At 41.7% G+C, this 25245-nt stretch overlaps 1 protein-coding gene and 1 pseudogene across 1 annotated transcript in view; both read right to left on the bottom strand.

The window, feature by feature from the left end:
- LOC139433806 (phosphatidylinositol 3-kinase regulatory subunit alpha-like) overlaps positions 1 to 12884 on the bottom strand; it is a 208322-nt gene extending 195438 nt beyond the window's left edge. The window contains exons 1-2 of the mRNA XM_071203032.1: positions 12731 to 12884; positions 11256 to 12413 (exon numbers count right to left, since the gene is read on the bottom strand). Of these exons, the coding sequence (XP_071059133.1) occupies positions 11256 to 11604 (349 nt within the window). The 5' untranslated portion in view covers positions 11605 to 12413; positions 12731 to 12884. The remainder of the gene's footprint in view (positions 1 to 11255; positions 12414 to 12730) is intronic.
- Positions 12885 to 19102: 6218 nt separating this feature from the next.
- Positions 19103 to 22276, bottom strand: LOC139433805 (putative nuclease HARBI1; annotated as a pseudogene).
- Positions 22277 to 25245: the final 2969 nt, after the last annotated feature.

Raw genomic sequence — 25245 nt, 5'->3', positions numbered from 1 at the left:
CGCATTACTGCCTCGGCGACAAAAAACGAGCTGCTTAAATTATTTTTACAGCGCCTCCGACTGCTGAAATTAAAGCGGTCAAATGACTTGCACCTCGAGTCTTTCAAGAGACGGCAAAGGACATTAAAATGCAGCAGGAGGAGGAGAAGGAGGCCGTAAAAAGCTGTGTGGTTTTATAGTTGCCCATAAACAGGCCGCGTGATGGGAGGATATGGGAGAGAAAGCAGATCTCTATTGGACGGAGTGATTTCTCTCACCCCTTCATTCTTTTTTAAACATAAAACCCGGACCTGAGTCGCTGCACACAAATCGGGGAGGAAGAGGATTTACAAGGGGAGCCTCAACTCCTGACGGCTTCAAGTACATCATCTAAGTCTGCGGGAAGATTGGGAATACCCCAGTTGAACAAAGACACATATTTCAGTTTCAAGTCCCTGCTTAAGAAGTCACCCTTTACGAGTCAAAGTCAGGCTTTTAAAAACAGGCTTCAAGTGAAGACAGGGAGGTCACGTCCTCAGGATTTTACAAGGATTTCTGAGGTTTTAGAAACGTAGTGTTCTTTTAAACCAATTCAAGACATCATATGGTTCAAATATTTCATAGATTCATCAAATCAGTATTCGCCAGATTAATCAATGATGAAAACGATTGTTAATGCATCAAATGCTGACTTTTAATTATACTGTTAACACTCACCTGGTGTTTCCTGAATGTTTTTACTGAGAGTATATTTAAAGGGGACCTATCATGCAAAATGCACTTTTGTACGTCTTTTATACATGAATATGTGTCCCCGGTGTGTCAGGGAACTCACAAAGTGTCAGAAAACACAACCCTCTCTCTTTTCCTCCATACCCAAATCTCTAAAAATGTGGCTGCCACAGATCTGATTCAGACTGATACAGATTTGAAATTGTTCTGACGTCAGAAACAAGGAGCTCCGCCTATATGGGCAACTCTCCACCTATCAGGGGAATGGGGGGCAAGTTTATTTATATAGCACTTTTCTGTATGCGACAATTCAAAGTGCTTTACAAAACAAATTAAAAGACTTTTTAGGAATAAATACATTAAAAACACATGGTAACAGCATGGTAACATGACGCACGTGTCAGATGCAGCTCATTTGCCACAGAATCAGCCCTTGTGAAGACAGGACTGGAATACAGCAAATAGAGCGAAATGAGGCATGGCTAAAATGCATGATCTGTTTGGTATTTTGAAAAAAAAACTTCAGAGACATGTTTTATATAGGTATGGCCCTACAATATATTATTCAAATATGGCATGATAGGTCCACTTTAATTTGAATGTCAACACAGTTGTTTTTAATTTTGGCAATGTCATGCTTTATAGCTGCTTGAAGACTCTAACATTGTGATTTAAAATGGTAACCACTTTATTCTTACAAGTTTGTGATGTTATATTAAATTTCGTAAAGATTTACCAGAAAGAGCTGGTGTCAACTAACAGGAAATTGGGACAAAGCGATTTGGGTAAGAGTTTTGGAAGTTAAGTGTATACACAGCTTTGGAAATAATTGGAACAGCTACTAGATAGTACATGAAAACTCCAAAGAAGGAAGAGTACTGGCTATTTGACAAACCAATCTCATCACAATGTCCATTTAACAGCTTCTCTCGAGCTTTCAATGTTATCACATGATATTTATCAGCAGGCAACGAGTTTCCATTGTCTCTGAGCACTTTGACATCCACTCTGGATTTAAAAAGGAGTTTCAAGATCATTTGAACATCCATCATTGCCTGACAACCAGCTAGACTCCATCTGCTGCTGATGATGAAGATCATGCAATATAATTGAAAGCTTAGCTCCGGGACAGTTGCTGAATAGAACTCGAGTTGGGAATGTTATCTCAAATGAAATGTAATACATATTAAGCGAGGTTAAAAAACTGGTAATGTTCAAGTGTTGTTTCCACACAAATAATAGGGCCTGTTTTTGTTTAGTGGGTGTGCACGTGTTATTGTGTGCTTGTTCTTTTACTGCTGACAAGTAAATCCTGGGCTCAGGCGGAGAAGCCTCTCAGCTCAGAGCGGTGATTCCAAGGCCAATTAGGCAGCCAGTAAAATAAAAGCTTTATTGACAACAGCTCTCCCCGACGGAGCCTCCTGCCGCTCTCCTCTCTGTGACCTGGACCTCTCACGAATGTATTCCCAGAACTCCAGGCTGCAGTCTGGATCTGCAGTTTAACACTCTGAGCGGGTGGGTCACCGCCGCGCAGCATCAAATAATTAAAGCGCTGCATCCTCATGGTCTCCCAGGATGCTTTGCTGTTGTTTTATTCATGCCGTGTTTATTTGTATCACCTTTTCCCTTCACTGGAAGACTCCGCAGCTCCACCTTATTCATCAGTTTAACTCAGGCGCTATGTAGACTTCTGTAATTGACTTTCAAAACAGGGGCGATAAATCTCAACCCCCCGCACTAACAATAACACTTTAGAGATTAAAGATATTAGCATGCAGCACAGGGGAAAACAAATTAATATATAACTCAAATGACTTAAACAGGAATTTATAATAATAATAATAATAATAATAATAATAATAATAATAATAATAATAATAATAAAGAAATAGCCTGAAAAGCACCAAAAACATTGCATTTCATTTAGTTTTCAAAGAAATGTAAATGCAAACACATATCTGAAATAGATGCATATATGACTGAGCAACAGTGATTTAGTTTTAAAAGAACACAAATGATGGAACATGCAAACACATACATTTAAGTTTAGGTGAGTTCAGCAAATTACCACCAGTGTTATCAAAATGTATTTAAATGCAAATTAATTGCATGAAAAAAATTATTATGGTTTGTAAAAAGGCCTTGAGGCTCAAACCAGGGAAGGGTGAGATATTATAGAGGTTACTGAAATATTGAGGAATAGCCGGGGGAGCTAAATACTGTTTTTCTTCTTTTCAGCACAGGAAGCATGGAGCAAGTGGCTATTAACCAGCAACAAATCAAAGCTGGCTGCTGATAGGATGTAACCGGCAGAAATCAAAAGGCCTCCCATCATGTTTATTTCCTAAAGCAGCCTTTCTAAAATGTGACAACACAAACCCTGTACACAGCGTAGAAAACACAGAATTTCCCAATCATGGAGTCCTAGAATTAATCAAGGAAAAGCTAATTGGCATTCAGCCCTACCTTCTACAGCGTGGAGTCATGGTGAGTGAGGCCACAAAAAGCCTTGCACTGCAGAAGACTGCAAAGCTGACATTAAGGGCCCATGTCATGCTTTTCCGGTTATTTCCCGTCCGCTTGTGTGTTTTGAAGGTTTTTATGCATGTAAACGGTCTGCAGAGTAAAAAACCCTCAAAGTACACCCTGCAGCGAGTAAAACTCGAACACAGAAAATACCTGTCTATGCTGCCCCAAAACGGCTCGTTGGAGATTTCTCATTTTCCATTGTTTGCTTCCTGGGTTCTGTGACGTGTGAACACCCAAATGGACCAATCCGCGGAGCACCTCACACACCAGGATCCCTTGGCTAACTAACAGGGAGTCCTATTGACTTGCATAGAGCTCCCTGGTTGGTAATAGACGAGTTGGGATCGCGGAGAAATGCTCTCCGCAGACCCATGCTCACAGCGTTATAAACCTTTTTCTTACTCAATATCAAGCCACACTTATTGTTTTTACTTCGGCTGTAAGTGTTTGTGTGTGCTCAGGATGAGTTTCGCTTGTTCTCACTGTATCGCCGACCCGGAAACCTGTCCGCTCCTCGCAGCAGCGATGAGCCTCGCAACGTTCCGACCAATCAGAGCACACTGGGCTCACAGGGAGGGAGGGGGGTAGGAGCTCCAACAAGCCGTTTAGGACAGAGAGTGAATACCTGGTGAATACACATACTTTGCAGAGATGCTGTATGAGAAACCAATGTGATTTTGGAAAATTGCACAGTATAAATCTATTCTAGTAGACCTCAACAATGGAAATATGATCAATAGAAATGGCCATGACATGGGACCTTTAAAGCAAAAAGCAGGGCGTCAATGTGTGTGTGTGCGTGTGTATTACTGAGTCCAATCAACCTTTTCCTAACAGAATAAGATAATCTCAACCTGTCTCTAATAAAAAATCAGGTCGTTTAACAATTTTTGGGAAATCCTTTTCCCGAAACCGGTGTTGTGATCGAACGCCAGCCACTGCACAAGCATCAGGAACATCATGAAGTGGGATCCGTGAAAATCAAAACAGACTAAATTACTTTTTCAGATGGGCGGAGAGAATGAAATCAAAGACAGACAAAGACAGCAAAGCAGCCAAAGGATGTTCTGCCAATTCACAAGTGCACATTTCCACATGGGTGTCACATGTCATCTCCTCAGAGAGAAAACATTGTGAAAAACGTGGACACACACACACACACACACACACACACACACACACACACACACACACACACACACACACACACACAGGAAAAGGTCAGTAAATAAGCAGTGCACATAAATATCTGGAACAAAGACTCAATGTCACAGTGACATTGCTGTAATCCACCACATGGAAACCGTGAAGACAAAAACAAGTAATGTGGTATCGCATATACATATGAATGAGGTCAATGAAAGCTCTAAAACTAATTCTCCAGTGCCTTAATTAGATATGTCATATTTTCTCATATTCAGCCTTCAAGACTTATTGTCTCAACACAGGGAAAGAAAATATGCCAGTGATTTGAGATAATTCCACTTGTGAGTGTCAGTATATTGAATCAAGTCAGAATAAAGCCTGTGGAAATCCTTTAACATGTTGATTTGTGTGAAATACAGTTAGATTTATCAATTCCCCAGTCATCCAGAAAACTGAACCGAACTGCGGCTGAATGTGATCCATCTTTGTCTGCCAGCTTTGGTTAGTTATTGTTGGTTCACAGTTGGACCGATTTTGCCAGAGAATGAACTCAACTACGGTAGCAGTCAGATTATATTTGGACCAGTGTTGCATCAAGATGGAAATATTCTGGTGTTATTCATTATGAGTATGGTTACATAGGTTGATTCTAATCCCAATTATAAACAAATCATTTCCAGATGTAATAAAAAAGTGTGCAGATTATTTTCATTTAACTTAAAGTGACACCAGATAGCATTTTAAAAAGCTATATGTTAACATGTTAAGTCATAAAACCCAAATTGTTAGTTTATCTATGACAGTAATTTATGGGGTCCTGTAAAACCATCTTCCTCTAAGCGTACAATAATTTTTCTCTCATCTTATTTTCCTCTCACTAGGCTCAGCAGTTATACAATTTGAGACAGGAAATATGTTTTCCATTAATCAATTAGCAGTGTTTCTTTGATGTTAGCAATTAATTTCAATACAAAGAAACTGTCCTGGAGCAAAACTGAGTTGTGGCCACAAATACAGAACAAAATATGACTTCAATAATCAGAGATAGATAGAAAATACCTTTATCATCAAAGTAAATAATGTTTCTTTCAAGTGATCAAGATTTTATTCTTATTTATACATGTAATGATCAGATAGTTATTGTTTAAATGACAAGATAAACTTTTCTTCACTTAATTAATATAATTCCTTAACTGATATTAAAATGTTGTCTTTTTAGGTTTTAGATTAGGTATCATAATGGCCCCAGTACAGAAATACATTGAGAACAATTATATAAAATCCTTTCTGTGTGACGGATGGAGGAAAATCCTTTTTTACCACCCAAAAATATATGGTGGGAGACTAAAAACAATAAACTTCCCTCCTCTTGTCTCATCTTTACAGAGACATGAAGACGTTTGCCCTCCACATGGATGGCTCTCTTCAGAATAACAACACTCATGCCTCAGTGCCTTCTATCTTCACTGTGCAGCAAACACACTCACATCCGCAGAAAAGGCCATTACAGTCTAAACCAGGGCCATTAGAGCCTAAACAAAGAGCTGAGAGTCAAGCTAAAAATAAACCTATGAGGCCTCTTAGCCGGGTTAGCTTGTTAGGATGAAGCTGCGATCATCGATCCCCTGAACTCTGCGCACGGCCGCGAACACGGGATGTGGACACTAACACACCTCTCTGCCAACACACCAATTTCCCAACTGGTCGCAACATAGACACTGCAAGGGTGGCAATTACGGCTCCGTGGGTTTTTTCTGCTGTCCCTCCAGACTCTCTCTCCCTCATTATATTTGATCTCACAGTCTATTGACAACTTCTGTTTGATATGTATCCGTGTGTGGCAGGTGAAAAACGCACAATGGAGCATGCAATCCGAAGGTAATGGTGTGTTGTTGGTCTAGCCTCATCGCCTATGAATCATATTTGCATGTTATCATCTATTCTAAGCTATCAGTTTGTTGGTAGATGTTCCATAACATGTAGCAAGTTAAAAGGAAATGTGATTTCATTGGATCAAATTTTTAATCAGTCTTTTCTACTTTGTTGTGTCAGTTCTTCTTCTCCGTTATGCCAGGCTCAAAACTTTCTTTGCTGATGATTCATTTGTATGCCTTAGGGTTAGGGTTCATACCTTTATTTTATGGCATATTTCTCCCTTTTCTGGAAGGAAGTATGACTTTCATTGACAGTAGAGTATCGTCGTTTCTAAGGAATGGCAAGTAGAAGCGAGTGAAAGCGGAAAACCTAATAAAGTACTGTTAAACTAAGTAGACTTACTGGTAGAGGGACAACCCACGCTCATTACTTCATGCTAGCCCTCCCTTCTCATTACCTCTGGCTTTGAACATGCCATCGTTGGCCTTTTCACCAGCACATACCGAAGTAAAACTAGAGCATGGACGCGGGAAGGGGGGGTGCTGAGGGGGCTGCAGCACCCCCATCTGTTGGCGGAGAGTTGTAACTGCAACGCCAAAAAGTTCACTAAACAAATCAATACAAACGTTTTATTTTGAGTTACTATTTTTGAGTTAGCATTTTAGTGAAATCAGTCTATAAAAAGCTTCTCTATATAAGAGAAAGTGATAATGCGGTGTGCTTCTTCTGTTGCTCTGCTATAGAAAATAAGCTTGTCAGTGTAGACAAGAACAGGGATGGGAGTTTTGTGAAAGCAGGGTTTAACAACTGGCGAAAGGCAGGGGAAAAATGTAGGGAGCATGAGAAGTTCCATCACCACACAGGCCGTCAACAAACTGGCAGCATTAAAATGAACACTGATGAATGCGCTGCTCTCACAAGCTGTTGCTAAAGACTAAATTACTGCATTTAATATTACGTTATTATACAGAGCCGCCCGTCCCTACACGCAGATCACGCAGACTGCGTGGGGCCTCACCTCGCGGATGGGGCCTCATTTTGCGGAGGGAGCCTCATCTGAAGCACAAACGAGCGCCGCAGTTTCGCCGCTGCGAGGCTCCACTAGAACCCCCCGCCCCCGCACCCCCAACTCTGGCTGACTTCCCGCGTCCCTGAACTAGAGGCTAGAGTGAAAGTGTTTGATCTTGTTCTTTTATATTTGTAAGGGTCTTTACTTAGTTAAGACATTTTGTGCAAACATAATTTCATCAAATGGATCTTCTTTGACGGTTAAGACTTCGGCTCATACAACTAACCCTGAACATCCTGCTCTGAATTCAGGTCCCTCAGTTCTTGTCACACACTAAACCTCTTCACTTCCAGTGATAACATGGAGGATGTTGTGTTACATTTGTTTTACTTGACCAAGCTCTTCTGATCAAAGCCTTTGGGCAGAACGAACCAGTTATGTCTAGTCTTCTGGTTTACGTCTAATTGCATTGCTCATTTACATGAAAGAGGAACAGAGTGTAGAGAGCCAAAGCTGAAGATAAAAGACACGAGCTGCCTTATCACAGCAGAACAGCACTCTGCATGCTATTAGCCTGTTAGGTTCAGCATAAGCTCTGATTACCTTAACAGTTATATATACCTGTAGGTAGATAGTGACGAGAACACCATCAGGGATTCATTAGCCTGCTGTAATAATTAATGTTGCATGGAGCCGGAAAACAGCTCCCCTCAGGGAAGGGTACGGCGTCAGTTTGGCAAATGTAGGAGGGTGTTCACAATCGCACCGAGTCAGATAGGGTTACGCATTGATTAGTGCTATGAGCTTGTTAGAGCTATTAGGTATCACAACTGATTCAATCACTAGAATGCTGGAAAAAAAGAGTGAACTGTTGTGGACAAGTGGAAGACAGGGGTGGGAAGTCAGGGGAGGAACATTCTTCTTAACTTTAGTTACGTTTTTTTAGAACTCGATCCTGTACTAAATTTAATTTTCCAATTGCAGCTAAAATGACTTTCACTCGGCACACAGCAGTGAGTTCATGTCATGGATTCGGTATAATCACTAGCTAAGTACAATGGTAATGCCGCAAAACCTGACCAACATAATGCCAGTTTGTGGTGTTTTGGCATGGTTTCTACTAAAAATGTCACAAGAACCCACACTTTACTACCAAGTCGTTGCCAAAATTCTGAAATAGGTACGGAACTCGTTCTTCTACGAAACTACAGAACAAGTGCTCAAAATGGCAATATAATGATGGCAGTTTGTGGTATATTGGCACTGTTTCTACTATAAATGTCACACGAACCCATACTTTACTACAAAGCCGATGCCAAAAATTCCAAAAAGGGCATGGAACTCGTTTTTCTACGATACCGCAGGACCAGGGCTCAAGATGGCAATGACTTATGGTAAATGTAATTCAAATAGCTTGGGCGGAGACAAATCTAGATGATCAAGTTACTGTGTCTATGTTTGATACTACAAAAATGTGTATGACTTGAACAAAGTTTTCTGGAAATGTGCCATCAAACCAAAACTATAAGCTAAAAGAATCCAAAAAATATATAGAGATCCCCACATGGTGAATAGATATGTTTTTTTAATTATTTTATAAGCGTTGGTCAAATTTAAACCAAAGACATGGTCAAATGATATGCATTTATTTTATCTGAATTGACCTGGTTAATCCTGTAACCAGAACCATATTTAAAGAGCGTTGTTGCTGAAGCAGGGCGGTATTACGGAGTATAGAGGCTGTATATCTGTTAGCTTCCCTCTGCACAGGCCTCCCTTGTTGCTGCTGCTGCTACACTACTGCTACTCGTAATTTGTGAATATAGGAATGTAGTATGTCAGGCCAACAGTGTGTCAGCCAATCAATTATTCAGGACAAATACAGCCTTGTGTGGTTGCAGGATTCTAGATGGATGGATAGATGGATGGATTGATGGAGAGAGGAGTAGTGGACGAGGGGCTCAGCTAGCAAAGCGAAGAGAGACATATATAAATTAGATATTTACCCGAGGCCAGAGTGGTATGGATGTTATTTATGGAAGACAGACCAAACCCACTCCCATAAAACAGATGGGCAGCCAGACAATTAAAGAGAGCAGAGAGGCGGCAGAGGAAAGAACATTGCTCCATGTCTGACCTATTTAGCAAACGGAGAGCCATAAACACAGCAAATCTTAAGTCACTCTGCAGCATACAGCCAGCGCTAAAGCAGAGCAAACCACTCCAACCCTGTAAAAAAGCTAATCAAAGCCTGCATGGTTCAGAATAGCTTTTAAATTGGGGATCTGTTTTCTTTTATGCTTTTCACATTTTGAGATTCTTCATTCCGTCAAAACAGTCCACATATACAGTAAAGAGAGCTACTGGACCACAATGGGTCTCACTACTGAGCCACAAAATGTGTATATGTTTCTGCAGATAGGCAATAGGAAATATATGGTCATTGATCTGAGGCTCCCAGAGTTCACGCAGCAGTTTATGAAGCATAGGTTGGAGGGTGGAGTCTTCTGATCAACACCCACGAGTCTAAGCAAACCTAATGATTGATGTTCCATAATAAACCTGACTTTGGCAGTTGATACGCAGATTATTTTTCGATTCATTCGATTAAACGCTGGTCGAAAAAATTGAAGAAAATTGGGAAAAATAACAGTTTCCCACAGTTTCCCGCACGCACAAACCCAAAGACGCATGATAATGAAAATATGTTGAGCAGTTGGAACCAGGTTGGAATTTGAAGATTTTATGATTATCAACATTTCTACAGCTTATGTTTTCAGCCAATGTTGTACTCTTATAGGAAACAACGGCGAACAGTAATGGGGAATTATTGCCTTAACTGAACATTTCTAATGCAATGTCCTTCAAGATAAAATGAACAAAGTTACTAAAAACATGACGGAAGTTGAAACAAATGTGAATAATCCTTTGAGGCCAAACTCAGCCAAAGTGCCAGAGTGAATCCTAACCGGAAATCCTCAGCAAGGTCACATTAACATTTGTGGTTTAGTTTGAATCTGGAACCTTAATATTTTGTAATATGAACCCTGTTTCCTGGCAGCAGCTTTTCTTGGAAGACTAACACTCCCATGGCCCTCACACATACAGTAGGAGGGGCCCATTGGGCTTTATGCAGGGCTAGTAGTTATCTTCACTAGAGCTGGAGGATCAGTTCAGCCACAATCACAGAGGAGGAAGGGATATCCAAGGCCGATATCTCACAACCTGAACGAAAACCAAAACTTTCTTTTTAAATAGAGACCATACATTTTTTTGCTGATTCAACCCTGGTCGTGCTACCAGAATTGAAAGGTACATACTACTTGGCTAGATTTCCCTAACTACTGAATAATTATAGTACAAACTCTGGCAACTCAAGAACACATAGTGACAAAATCACGTGTCATTCCGGGTTCTTGAATGCATGAAGTCTTGAAAACATTTGTAACAACTATGGAGTGTCTTCGATTAGTGAAACATGTGAAAAAAACCTGAAAAAAAAAGTATGCCCCTTGGGCCTTTCTGGTCCACCTCTGCACACACAACCTTAGGGGGTCATTGTAGAGTTTTATAAATGTGGAAAAGTGATCTAGAAGCAGAATGGGTCCCCAAAAAACTGATTCACAACTGGGGTCAAAGAAACCCTAAGGCCAACCTTTTAAGGCCAACAGTTGAACTGTTTGAACATCTTCTGTTCAAAACTCGGGGTCATGCCACAGCCACATCAAGCTATCAAAGCCGATAAGTTTGAGAGCAACTGAACCAGACAATTGATACCAATACCATACTCTTTCACAAAATACACTAGTACTCCACACATATCAATGTCAAACATCAGACAAAAATGTTTTTGATCCAATATTGTGGATTTCATGAAAAACAGTCCTGTTGAATTCATTCCAACTGATCAGTGTAGGAGAATCCATATAGAGAACCCAAACATCCCCATGATGTGCTCGACTGTGTCCGTGTGGGCAGCACTCACCTGAAGCAGCAGCTGCTCCAGGAGGCTGAGCCCCCATATCGGTGTGTGGCCCCCCGGGGATCGGTGGTACAGGCCTGGGCCAGGATTTGGCTGCAGGAGGGCCAACTCTCAATCCGATGTACTCCACAAAAGTCCCAGGGAAGTCTCCCGTCTCTTTGGTCCTCTCGTTAGTGCCGTGCAGCCAGCCTCTCGGACTCCGCTCTTCCCCATCCTGGTAGTCCAGCCCTGGCACGGCCATCAGTGTTGCCTTTTGGACAGTGAGCAGATCGCCCGTCTGGAGGCTGATGTCATCACCGCGCTCCCGCTTGTATTCAAAGAGCACCCGGTACTGGAAACTGTCGGATTCCATGGTTACAGGAGCACATAGGACTGTTTTAAAACCAAAAATAAAGGTGTTGCCTGAGATTTGCTGAGTTGAAAATGAAATAAATGTCTTGGAAAAATACTAAAAGGAAACTGTTAGTTAAAAAATCCCTGAGGTGAAACTCGATCGCAACCTGTCCAACTTGTAAAGCCGGCTGAGATTTGCTGTTTCGTGCTGACTTGAATGACACAGTGAAAAATGATAAAAATCTGATCCCTGAGGTGAAATTTGACACCTTTGCTTAGTCCTACAAAAGCTTGAAGGGAATGTCCAACCTTCTTTATACAAAAATGTAAGTCCTCCAAGTATAGTGAAGCTGAATTGACCAGCTGGCCTTTTGCTTTAAAATGTAGATTTGGTTTAATGTCCATGCAGTTCTTCAAAAATCCGTCGTATAAATCCACCAGTCTGTGGCCTCCAAATGGGCAGACCACTTACCAGCCACCACACCTTGCCTGTGATTTGAAAAGAAAAAGGCAGAGGGGGGCAAGGTGGTCTGGAAACTGGAGGGTGGCACAGTTTTCTAGGACGGGGCAACCTCCAGACGTTCCCCAAAGCTTCTGCAGGTTCTTTCGATTTTAACGAGAAAGTGAACAAAGCCTACTTAGTACTCTGTCAGATCAGACGCCTGCATACTCCTATACACACTCACACACACCTGAGGAAAATCCACTGCAGTGCAGAATTTGGCTTCTAATCCTGAGTGTCCCTATGTGCACTCTGCTGTGTGAAATCCTGCTGCTTCGCCTTTCTTGTCTGCGCAGCCTCCTGGAGCAGACATACGCTCCTGCAAACTTAAAATGAAGTTATAGAGGTTAACATCACACACTTGTATGCAGATTTAAGGATTAAAATGCATTTATATACTGAAATATATCCAACTTGAAATTATTTGTTTAAAAAAGTCAGAGGTTAATTAAGTGCAAAGCATGCTCAAAACTTCAACATAAGTAAGACTATTCTAATGAAAATGCATTGAAAACATCCCTCACCTATCAGTTACAACAAGCGTGACTAGGCGAATATGAACTTCAGACAGACAGCGTGCCGGACTTAACTCGCCCTGCACCAGTCTGCCCTGCTGTCTGCTGCAAACACACAGCAAACTCACCGCTCAAACTGCACGGAAGAGCCCTGGTACTCCACCGACGCCTCTGCGCGTGAACTGTCCGCTTCCACACAACCCAAACCCCGCAGTGCGAGCCCAGACATCTGTGAATCCCGTCAGGATAAATGGATGGCGTGGCTGGTCCAGCAGACAGGCAGCCTGCTCGGTGCTGTAGTGACCGGCAGTGCTGATGTCAGTAAACCCCTCCTCCCCCCTCCCCCTCCTCCTGCCGTCTGCAAATTATGCCAGCAACCAGCGGCGGAGACGGGACGGGTCGGCATGGCGCAGCTGCAGCAAAACCACCGAATGACCCGGTTATGATGCACTCATAGTTAGTGCCGCATTTGTGATATGTTTTTGTGTGATATTGTGTTAAATACATAGCCACGAGGATGAGTATGGGATGTTCAGGAGCTGCAGAGAGGTCATGAATTATATAGAAGTCTGTGACCTGGAAAATAGTTCCTGCATGTAGCCATATTCCTGCGCACCAGAGTCGTATTTTAGGGAAAACAAATACATAATTTAAATTCGAAAAATACCTAGAGGATGATGGGATGAGAGCCAGGTAAGAGCTGCATGGTGGGACTCAGTGGGGCCCAAATGGGGCCACTGAAAATCTTGGGGTGGCCGACCAAAACCAAGCATTTAATTGTTGTAAAAGTATAGACTAGATGAAAACAATGGCAAATAGAATCACCTACTGATATACTTTGGTTTCTTATTTTACATTTTCTGATACTATTCATCTGAAGTGAATATAATACGGATAGTTAACATTTTACTTCAAACAACATTTAAAAGAACCTTGTTTTGTGTTATGTATACATGTTGGTGATTTATTGTTTTGTTTTTTATATATGCTAGTTGTTCTTTAAAAAAAAAAAGACAAATACAGCTTAATTTAAATAGGTTCCTTTATTGTAAGGCACAACATGTTCAGCATTCTCAACACATACAATACACAACAGCAACACAACATGTTCTTCAGTTATATTATGTCTCTAGGTTATAAATTGTTTTAGACTGAACAAAGCTGTTTGTGTCACACTGGGATCAACGATGATTGACATGACTTTATTAAATTAAGTTTTAAAACATGACTATTTTATTTCAACAGGACCCAAAAACACAAGGGGTATAACATGGTAAATACATACTGTGATTGAACACAAAAACACCATCTGTTATTGACCTTTATAGCAAATTCCAAAAATTATAAATGATACAAAACACCACCTTTTAAACAGAAAATAGGTGACGAGACATATTTCTATTTTTTTTTAGATTAGGCCACTGTGGTGAGAGTAATACATATAGCTTGTATTCCATTTGTTTTGGAATGTATATACTTTATCAACAAACTGGTTACCCTTTTTTTAAATTAGCATACAGAACATTATGAAAACAAACTTGACTAATGGTCGGCTCATAACCTCAGAACACAGAAGAGGAAAAACTGCATTGATTCTCGTTTCATGTTGAAGGAGCTGCAGACCTAAAGTGTGTAGAAGACTTAAATGATTAAAAAGGTCACAATCACATTAATAAAACTGTACTTTGGTTTTAGTTTCACTTTTACAAAACAGAGTTCCACATGTACTTTCTAGCATGTATGGCCATCTCCTCACTAGCCCTATGCTGCTGCTCCCCTGCCAGCTCTGTCTCTCCTTTACTCATCTTCTTCTTAAAATAAGAAGAGATGTCTGTTGACTTTCTCTTCATTTTCTGCAAATTGACATTACACACATCAGTGATTAATAGTAGCCTACGCATTACACCAGCCCAGCATACCAACATCAGCTAACGTTAGCTTACAGTAGCAAGCTAAACTAACGCTAACTAGGATAGCTGCCAAAGTGTGTTTACAGACGAATTATACCTGAAGCCAAGCCAGCCTTTACGGCCCATCCACACACAGGCATGAAAAAATTCTTTCAAAGCTTCGCCCATTCACTTGAATGGGGTGACGTAGAAGGTTTTGAATCTTCGCCGAACTGCATTGTGGGGAGCGGAGCATGGCTTTGTAAGCATCGTGAGCATCAAAAGTTGAGCAATGTTCAACTTTTGATGCTCCCGATGCTTTCGAAGCTGGCATCAGCCAATCAAATCCCGTTTATGCAAATCCCGCCAGTACAAGCGCTAGCCAATCAAACCGCGTGCAAGCTGGGAGAGCCAGACCGCAGTTCATTTCCTCATATTCCAAACGAGAAATTACGGTAGCAAATCACCCGGTTCTTTACGACCAGAACTATTAACGGGATACAAACCGGGGGAACCGGGCATGGAGGGAGGTGGCAGAGACAGTGGGTGAAACTGGTAGGTTTTCGCCTGTTTGGGGAGTTTATATCCAGTTTACTTCATTTTAACATTGCTATTGCTTTGTATGTCGGGGGCGGGAGATTCATGTGATTGGTTGTTGGTCGTGTTGCTCGCAAAAAATCGCCAAGCTTCAGACACGCCCAGCATCAACACTGTAAGCCCCGATAAGTTGAATCTACTTAAAAAAATAGAGGAAAGTGGTTGCCTTTAAAAATTTAATTAAAGCATTATGAAAACTTGAGTAAATTAAACTTAAATTAATCAAGGACTTTAATTGTTATTTGAAGTACAATGCACTTCATGTGAAGTTGATTTTACTTAAAATATTGTGTAATATCAATTGTTTTTTTCCAATTATTTAACTTAACTGGTTGAAAGTGGTTACATTTCCTATTTATATTTTTTATTCCGTCAGCTACAAAAAAGAAAAAAGACACAAAAATAAAGTTTTACCTTTTATTAAAACTTGAGTGTTTCATTTGGGTACAATGAAATTGAGCTTCTTATACAAACTGTGGCAAACATATTGTACCTTACATTTTCCCGAGAACATTTTTCACATGAAACAATAGCAATCTCTCTATATATAAAGATATATAGTTCAGGGTTTCCGTTAGCCGGTAATTACCGGTTTTTAGCTGGTAAAATGTATAAAAAACCGGTAAATTCAAAACCTGACGGTCAAAATGTCTGGTAATAATTAGGGAGACTCCGATCGATTGATCGGTGCTCTCTATAAAGGCCGATCAGGAGAGCTGGATCTGATCGATATGGACATAAACGCGAGTGAAGTGTAACCGGACGCGAGAGAGAGATCAGATCAGCTGCTGAGTCTGACCGAGACACGCAGCTCTGCATAATCACCTGAAGCCCCGCCCTCTGTTTAGCGAGCTGCAGGAGCTGCATGAGAAACTGACGTGCTGTCAGGACTCAGGAGAGAGAGGGAGGGAGAGGGGAAAAGAGAGGATCCGTTTCTCCCGTGTTATTATTCAAAGTTGATGTAAACTTCTGAATAATGTACGTTATCTACTACAAGTAGTTTGTTTGAATGTAATAATTCTGTTGTTTGTTGTTTGTGGAATCATTTATTGAAAAATGAATCTGAATTTTTCGATCTGTTAAGATTATAAACTGAAGCAATATAAAAATGAGCCCCGTGAACTGAGTTTTAAACTGAAGCATATCTGCTCATAGTCCGGTAATTACCTGCTAACGGAAACTCTGCTACACAACTATTATTATTATTATTATTGAAATATGACCGGTAAGTTTCAAATTAGTCCGGTAAAATAAATTCTGCCCGGACATTTGACCGGCGAGAAAAAATCCTAGCGGAAACCCTGATATAGTTATATCTATATATTTATGTAGAGCTCTGAAAAAATTAAGAGACCTCTGTAAAATTATCAGTTTCTCTCGTTTTACTATTGGTAAAAACTGGATTAACATTTGTGTTTTATTCTATAAATTAATGACAACATTTATCCCAAACTCCAAATATTCTCATTTAGAGCGTTTATTTACAAAAAATACCAAATGTTCAAAGTAACCAAAAAAGATGGAGTGTTTTCAGACCTCGAATAGTGCAAAGAAAACAATTTAAAATTCATTTTTCAACAACACAATACTAATGTTTTAACATAGCTCAGGAATCAATAATTGGTGGAATAACCCAGATTTTCAATCACAGCTTTCATGCGTCTTGGCTGCTCTGTAACACCTTTCACATTGCTGTTGGGTAACTTATTGAGCCACTCCTGGCACAAAAAAATCAAGCAGCTTGGCTTTGAGTAATGGCTTGTGACCATTCATATTTCTCTGGATCACATCTGGATTGACCTGGCTGTGGGGCATGGAGCATTGTCCTGCTGGATAAACCCACCCTCAGCTCAATTCAGGTGTGAATGGAGGAAGACCAGATCAAGACCCTGTCATGGAACAGTTGGAACCCCACTGAAAACCTCTGGATGTGATCCAGAGGAAGATGGATGGTCACAAGCCATCAAACAAAGCCGAGCTGCTTGAGTTTGTGTGCCAGGAGAGACATAGGCCCATTCCCAAACCACCCCCTACACCCTACCCCTACACCCTACCCCTACACCCTACCCCTCCGTTTGCGCGTTCACGCGGAGGGTCCGCCATATTAAGGGCTGGTCCAAAGCAATCAGGGCGGAGGCGTAGTGGGTTATAAAAGCCTCCGACAGCGAGTTTGCATGGATGCAGGCTTGATAATCTCACTCCACAGGTGTGCAACCGTTTTTCGGGCATGGAGGAAACAACGTCATACAAATGTGAGTTCCATGTGGTTATTTTTTTAACGGATAAATAATACGTTGCCTTAACTAAAACATGTATTTATAAATCTACACGTGTTAATTTGATTTGCCAAGATTACATTAGATTTTAATTTTGAAGATGTACAAATCTAAATCGGAATCAAACTAACAACACATGTGTCAATTCATGTATCCATTCACTTACGAAATCGGTTTAAACTTAAGTGTGATTTGTAATTTCAGGGACTGTGGTAAAAACCAAGGCACTTATTGCTTTAAGAATGGAAAAGGATGACCTGTTCTGCAAAAAACGCAATGCTGCCAAAGAAGCATGTGAGTGAGTTATGCACTCAATTCATATTTTGTGCAATGAAAGTAATGAATGTGCACTGTGGGTCATTGCCTTATCAACACCAATATATATTGTTTAAATATTCTATGATAACAGGTCAATCATTAAGGAACTGGACCTTGGGCAACATGTGTCTCACAAACAGGCCTCCAAGAAATGGGAGAACCTAAAAAAGAAATACAAGGTAAATGGTGTATTGTTATTGTAAAACATGTTTGTTTTTGAAAAAGCTGAACAAAGATTTCTAACATGCATTTGTTTGCAATAGGAACTTAAAAGGCCAAGGACTGGAACAGGGACTGATCAGGGGGAAGAAACCCCTGCAACATGGCCCTTCTTCATGGCCATGGATGAGGCCATAGGTGCAAGGCCTTCAATTAGTCCTTCTGTCCTTGTTGCCTCAGCCTTGGCAAACCCCACAATCCTCTTTGATCCGGAGGCTGCTTCCTGCTCCTCTTCCTTCCCCCCCCAAATGTGGCTGATGATCCAGACCCCTCACCACCCTCATCACTGTCTGAGGCTGGAACCACCCAGCAGCCCCCCCCCAAAAAAAGAAAAGGTGCTATGGGAGTGCCTAGAACGCGAGGCAGAAAAAGAGGACGAACGCCACAGAGAAATAATGCAGCACTCAGATACATTTCTAACCCTGTTCGAAAAAATGGTCGACAAAATGTGATTTATTTGTCCCCCCCCACCATTGGCCATTTCTATGTTGATTATTGATGTTACTTAAAAGACTTGTTTTTGTTCGCTTGTATTATTTATTTGGAAGACAATAAACCTAATTTAACGTACTGTCCTTCATGTCTTCAATATTGTATGGGATATAGTAAATACAGGTAGACGGGTGATGAAGGTGACATTGCGTTTGCTTGATTGTTAGATGGCTACATTGTTCTGTGTGGGTTTCATAATGTCGAAGGAAAAGTTGTGCACAAAGTAATGTTGTGCACGGAACTAAAGTGTTTTTTCCAAAGTCTGAAGATTAACCCTGAATATCAGCATCTTAAATAAAGATATGTGTGTGCGCTTCATAGGTATAAGGCATTAAAATATACATGCCATTTACGGTCTTAATTGCTCATGTCAAACCATTTGCAGAGTTTCACTCAAAAACAAAAGTGATTGTATTAGAAGACCTGTGTTCATTTTCTGAACTTTTGCTCTGTGCTCGTGATTGAATGATCCAAGAGGTAAGGACATTTGTCTCCAATTTGGGATTATGCAGAAAGACAATTCAGGAAAACCAAGTTTGAAATCAACGGTGCACAGGTTTATTTTATTTCACCTCTTTTCTCTAAAGTGAGAAGTGGAGCTCACTAAAACAAACAAAATTAAATCAGGTATGTGTGCACATCATTTCAAAAACACAAGTTAACAGACAACCATGTTTTGCCAAAAAAAAAAAAGAAAAAAAAAAGTTCATTAGATGTAATCGTGCTCTCTCAGGTGTGGTGCCATTTGGACAGGAGCAGAGAGTTGTGCAGCAATCCTGTTCCTTAGGTGGTGTCCAGGACTTTCCTGTCCACATGCTGCGGCAGGGGGAGGACTCTGGTCCCCATCTTCAGGGGGGAAGGCTTCAGCATCCTCAAGGACATCGTTCATGTCTATGCACAGATTGTGCAGAAATGCACAACATGCAATGATGTCAGGGGCAAAGCTTGGACTGACCTCCAGCGCTTTGAAAAGGGTGGCCCTCCAGCGAGCCTTCATCCTTCCAAATGCTCTTTCCACCACAGACCGAGCCCTGGCATGATGCCTGTTGAATCTGGCCTGCACCTGGCCGTGAGGGACCTTGTAGGGTGTGAGTAAGCACTGGTTTTTCCAGGCAGGGATAACCACCGTCCCCAAGGAGGAACCAACCAGCTGGGGGAAACAGTGCCTGGCAGAAGATGGGGTTGTTTCGCAGTACTCTGGCATCATGAACGGAGCCTGGATAGCCGATGAAGACATCCAGGAATCTCCCAGTTGAGTCACAGATGGCCTGCATCTGGATGGAAGGAAACAGCTTGTAATTGATGTACTCCTTGTGGTACTCGTTTCCTGGAGGTTTGATGCGAATATGGCATCCATCAATCACACCAGCAGCACGGTGAAATGCAGGACTCTTTGCAAGCTGACAGAAGCCATCTGCAATCTCTGGCAGCTCATCTGCGGTTGGCAGGGAAATGAGGGTCTTCAGGTTGGCATTTATCTGGTGACGTGTTTGATGATCCTGTGGACCGTCGATTTGGGAATCCCGAATGCTGAACCCACCACAGAGAGCGATAGTCCATGGGCCAAGCTGTAGAGGAGAACAAGCACCTCGATGTCTTGTCCCCATCCGTGGTCCTTTGGGGAGGAAAGCATCTGCACCAAATACACCACACTAGATCGCTTAACTCGAAAGTCCTTCTTTAGACAGGCTTCAGGGTTGGCATACACGGTGAGAATTGGGGCAGTAGCATTGAGCTGCATGTAAAGACCTTTGCCCCTGTAAAAGACAAACACAGGACACAGTATTGTTCAATAACCACACACACACACACACACACACACACACACACACACACACACACACACACACACACACACACACACACACACACACACACACACACACACACACACACACACACACACACACACACACACACACACAGCTCTGTAAACAATTATGAGAGCAAGTCAAATTAACCTTTCCTTTTTTATTCTATAAACTACTGACAACATTTCTCTGTGTTGGAATTCTACAGACACTATACAGATATACACGTATAGCTTATAAGGAAAGACTAAATGAATGTATATCACAATATATCTAAATATCTATTTGTATTACACATACAAAGTTCATAGGCTACTATATAAGAAATAAAGTGAAGATAATTGTTGTATTGGCAATATTGAAATGTTTACCTGCCACTGGCACATCGCTAAAATGAGCCTCAACCTTCTGCGCCTTCTGTTGGATCTTGCCATTGCACCCGCTAACAGGCGACGGATAGCAACGCAGGTAAATGCAGCCGACAGATGTGGGTTGGACACCATGACGTCCGTTTCCTGCGGAGAGAGGGGAGGCCGTCCCAAAGCTTGCCGCTGTATTTATACCCTTAACCCTTAATGGAGGGAACTTCATTCAGCTGTGAGTGTGCCTACAGACGGAGTTCACTCCGTCATGGAGGGGGAGGGTCGAGGGAGTGGTTTGGGATTGGGCCATAAAGTCACCCAGCAACAATGTGACAGTGGCGAGCAACCAAGACGCATTGAAAGCTGTTATTGAAACATCTGGGTTATTCCAGCAAATATTGATTTCTGAACTCTTCCTAAGTTCAAACATTAGTATTGTGTTGTTTAATAATAAAGAACTTGTTTTCTTTGCATTATTTGAGGTTTGAAAACACAGCATTTTCTCTGTTATTCTGACCAGTTGTAATTTTCTGCAAATAAATGCTCTAAATGACTTTTGGGAGAGATGTTGTCAGTAGTTTATAGAATAAAACACAAATGGAAATGCCAACAAGCTTAATAGGTCAAACAGTGCAAACATGCAACAACAACACAATGCAATATGGAAGCCTAAATACTTGCCATATGTAACAGTAGCCAACTTAATGTAAGCTGATTTTTCAAAGTCTGAATTTTGGGTGCCAGCTCAACTTTACCAAGTTTTAATAATTTAAGTAACTTACGGGCAGGTCTTGAAGAAGGCAGAAGGCTCATCCCCCAAGATGATTGGCATTCCCCGAACACAAAGGCATCTGATGTCTGTTGGCTAAGTGGTCTGGAATATAGTGGAGATAACAAAGAATGGTCATATATTCATCAAATACATTCAACAAACTCTACACAATTACTTTATTACAAATATACTTGAAAGTAAAGGAGAGGACAAAAGGAGATGACATGATGGGAGAGAATAGAAAAGGGAGAGAACATAACTTCTTCTTGACCAAAGAATAGAATAGGAAACAAAACAAGAGAGCAAAGCAAAATGAACAAGGGAAAAGAGGAAACAATGACACATGAAGAGATGGAATTAAATTGACAGGACAAGAGCAGCAAATGAGAGAAAAGAAGAGATGAGAAGGAAGTCAAAGGGACAGAAGAGGAACAAGGAGAGAGGAAAGAGATTGGGTAGACAGATGTTAAGTAAACCCACTTTTATCTGACTTAAAAGCTCAGACAGAAATTGGCCAGTGACACCCTTCTTCTTCCTAAAGAGGTCCACCAGGCTCGGAGAGAAACGGTGAAGTGCATCGAAGAAGTTGTCCTTGAGATTTTTCCCCACCACTTTGTTGAACTCGCAATAAACCTGAAACACAAAAGAGAACAAACCATGTAAAACTGTCAAATAAAATCATCCTTGGTGAAACAAATAAGTGCGTTTTTTATTTAGACAGCTTTTGCGTGCTTCACCATCTGATTTTTCAAGATGCCTCTGTGCACTTCTCACAGTAATATCTTAATAAAATCAGATATTTAAGTAGGTATGAGGATATAACTACATTTTATGAACATTACATTTAGAACACAAAAGGACAAACAAACCTGGGGAGGTTTCAGCCTGGAACATCGTCTGACCCCCGAGTCAGACGATGCGTCTTGGTCACGCTTCATATCGGCCGGCCCGGGAAGAGACACGCAGCACACCCTCCCGGCCATCAGAGTCAAACCCGCAGTTCGGAGGAACCGACCGACAGGACACCGGCACTAGGCCGGTGGAGGCCCTCCGATGGTGGGTCGCGTTTGCCATTCGATCAGTGAGAAGAGAGGACAAAAATGCAACAAGAATTGTCAAAATAGGTTAAGATATGGATGAGTGGGGGGGGGGGGGGATCGGCTGGACACAGGCCGTGGGGGGACACCAGAGACCGGGCGTTAGAAGGAACCGGGTGAAATAGCCAAAAAGAGAAAAATTAATAAAACCGGGGAAAATAGGGGGAAAAGTGACAAAAAGTGTCCGAAAATAGGCACTCGTGAGGCGGGCAGAGTCCCCTGTTAACTCCCGTTACATTCCTCCATGGTTTGACTGAAAAATGGCTACGTCAACTATTATGAGAAGCAGGATGGGGGGTTCAAAAGGCCTGCCCAAGGCCGACCCAAAGTGCATGGTGAGCGGACTCATCACCTCCGTGAGAGTGGAGGTGTCCTGAGAGTGGAGCCTGCAGGCAGACCCCTCTCAGGCTGACAGGCAGGTAGGCCATCCAGCTATTTTAGCCGGGCCGGCTAAAATGATTGGTCGTGCTTTTTACAGCGCTACGGCTTCCACAGATGAACATTTTTTATGTATTTATTGTCAAAGCATTTCATATATGCATTGCTATCGGGATGTTAAGAGCATTCCATGGAATATAACAATAAGTGTTTCTGAAATAAATTACATACCCCACCTTTAAGAGACGTTAATCAACAACATCTGATAACGTAATGTGGTGCTAATGTTAGCTAAATGGAGTCTCACCTGATGTAGTAGCACAAAGCAGCCGTAAAGCGCCACCCTCCTCTCCCTATGATGGAAGCCTGAGACAGCCTGTGGTGGCAGGGTTCTAGCGGCGTTCAATGTGGGGTGGTGTCCGACTCACACGAATAAAAGAAAGGTGACAAAAACAGCAACTGGGTGAAAAAAAAATCTACGTCTTTTAGTGAACACGAACAAGTGAAAAAAGTACAGCACTATCTGTTTAAAACTATCTGCACCTCGTAGCCTACTATCGCTCAGTAAAAGTTAACAAAAGGGAAACACACATTGCCTGACTGCAGTAGCGTAGAAGTGCTGCAGTTAAGTGATGTAAATCAAATGAAAACTTAATGCGGTCGCTATTAAGATCTAGATCCCTCCGCGGGCTCCATGATCACACTGCGGGGATTCCCCCCCCCCCTAATGACCACCTAGCAGCACATTATACCGCTTATTACACAGCTACATACTAAAAAAACAAACAAATTATTCCGCCAAAATAAAAAGTCCGTTCCACGGTGCACCAACGAATGGAACTTTAATTCAGAAAATAAACGGCAGCATTATTCGAATTTACCTGTAACTGTCAAAGTCTGTTAACATTTTATTTTCCTCTAACAAGTACTTAAACAATGCGAGAGAAGCCCACACCGTGTTCCCGCCAGTTGATACTTCCTGTGGCTGTGTTACACCCAAAAGTACGAGAATTCAACCAAGCCCTGTTAGCTAGATCACTCACCAGATTCAGTAGATAAGGCAGCCGTGCAGCGTCCTTCCTTTGGAAGCGTAGACAGCGCGTTGAAAGGGTGCAAGTCCGGCGTTCAAAGTGGGGTTGCGTCCGACTGAGAAATTGCGAGCTGGAAACGTGGCTGCGGCACATCCAGATCCTTCTCTTTCTCATAATGCATTGCGAACATGACTAAAACTTAATAATGTAAAGTTATTTAACTTACAATTATTGACACATTGCTTAACTAACACATGTAAGTATTATATGCTTACATTTGGTAGTCAGCAAGTAGAATAAGCTTACATTTGATAGTAATGCAATGAAACTTAAATAATGTCAGTAATTTGTAATTCATTATTTAATTAGATATGAACTCCGGGCTAACAGTGAAGATTTTTCAAGATTTTTTTCATGCCTGTGTGTGGACGGGCCGTTACTGAGCCCCGAGCCTCTTTTCCAGGTCTTCCAGCGTTTTTCTCGTTTTAATGCCATTGAACACAATTTTTGATCAGAATAATAGCTAAAGGTAAGCATATCTCCGTTTTTTGCAACCTAACACACTAAAGCCTAAAGTGTTGTGGGGCTTAACAGGCAACAAACGTATACGACTTACCTTCTAGTTCAAACCGGAGAGACGTGATGTAAGAATTACATATTTATTGTTTACACGTCATATGAATAAAAATGATTGCCATGATAATACAACAGGAGAATGTAATGGTGTTTGGCGATTAGGCCCCGGTTTGCAGGATAATCATTCAGGAGGGAAAGCACCGCTCCGATGAAATCCCCGGGGTCTAGACACTGGTGGTGGTGCTGAGTAGGTGAGACCGGTCTGAAGAAGGACGGTTTAACTTGTCCTGGAGGAGACTGGAGGCGAGAGGGGTGGAGGCGGGTTGCGGTCATCTGCAAATGACAACTGACAGGGAGGAAGAGCAGGTATTTAAGGAATTTAGCATGTGCAGCTATTGGCTGCTGAGGGGTGACGCCCTCGTATTTAATGAGGGGGGAAGGGAGCCATCGAGTGACGTGTACGTGACTCGTGTTAGGTCTTCCTTATTGAACTTGCGCTAAGCTTCATTTCAAACCGGAGAGACGTGATGTAAGAATTACATATTTATTGTTTACACGTCATATGAATAAAAATGATTGCCATGATAATACAACAGGAGAATGTAATGGTGTTAGGCGATTAGGCCCCGGTTTGCAGGATAATCATTCAGGAGGGAAAGCACCGCTCCGATGAAATCCCCAAAACCAGTGAAGTATGAAATACTGAGATGAACTGAGTTGCTTACCTTGTGGGGTGACTGGTGATCTGGGAAGGAAAGATAATAGATTAACACGTATATGAGCGACATAGTGCCGGAATCACTGCCGGAGCTTACGGGTCATGCT

Source organism: Pseudochaenichthys georgianus, chromosome 4, assembly GCF_902827115.2.
Source record: "Pseudochaenichthys georgianus chromosome 4, fPseGeo1.2, whole genome shotgun sequence".
Classification (NCBI taxonomy): domain Eukaryota; kingdom Metazoa; phylum Chordata; class Actinopteri; order Perciformes; family Channichthyidae; genus Pseudochaenichthys; species Pseudochaenichthys georgianus.
This window is presented reverse-complemented; position numbering and strand designations above follow the sequence as displayed.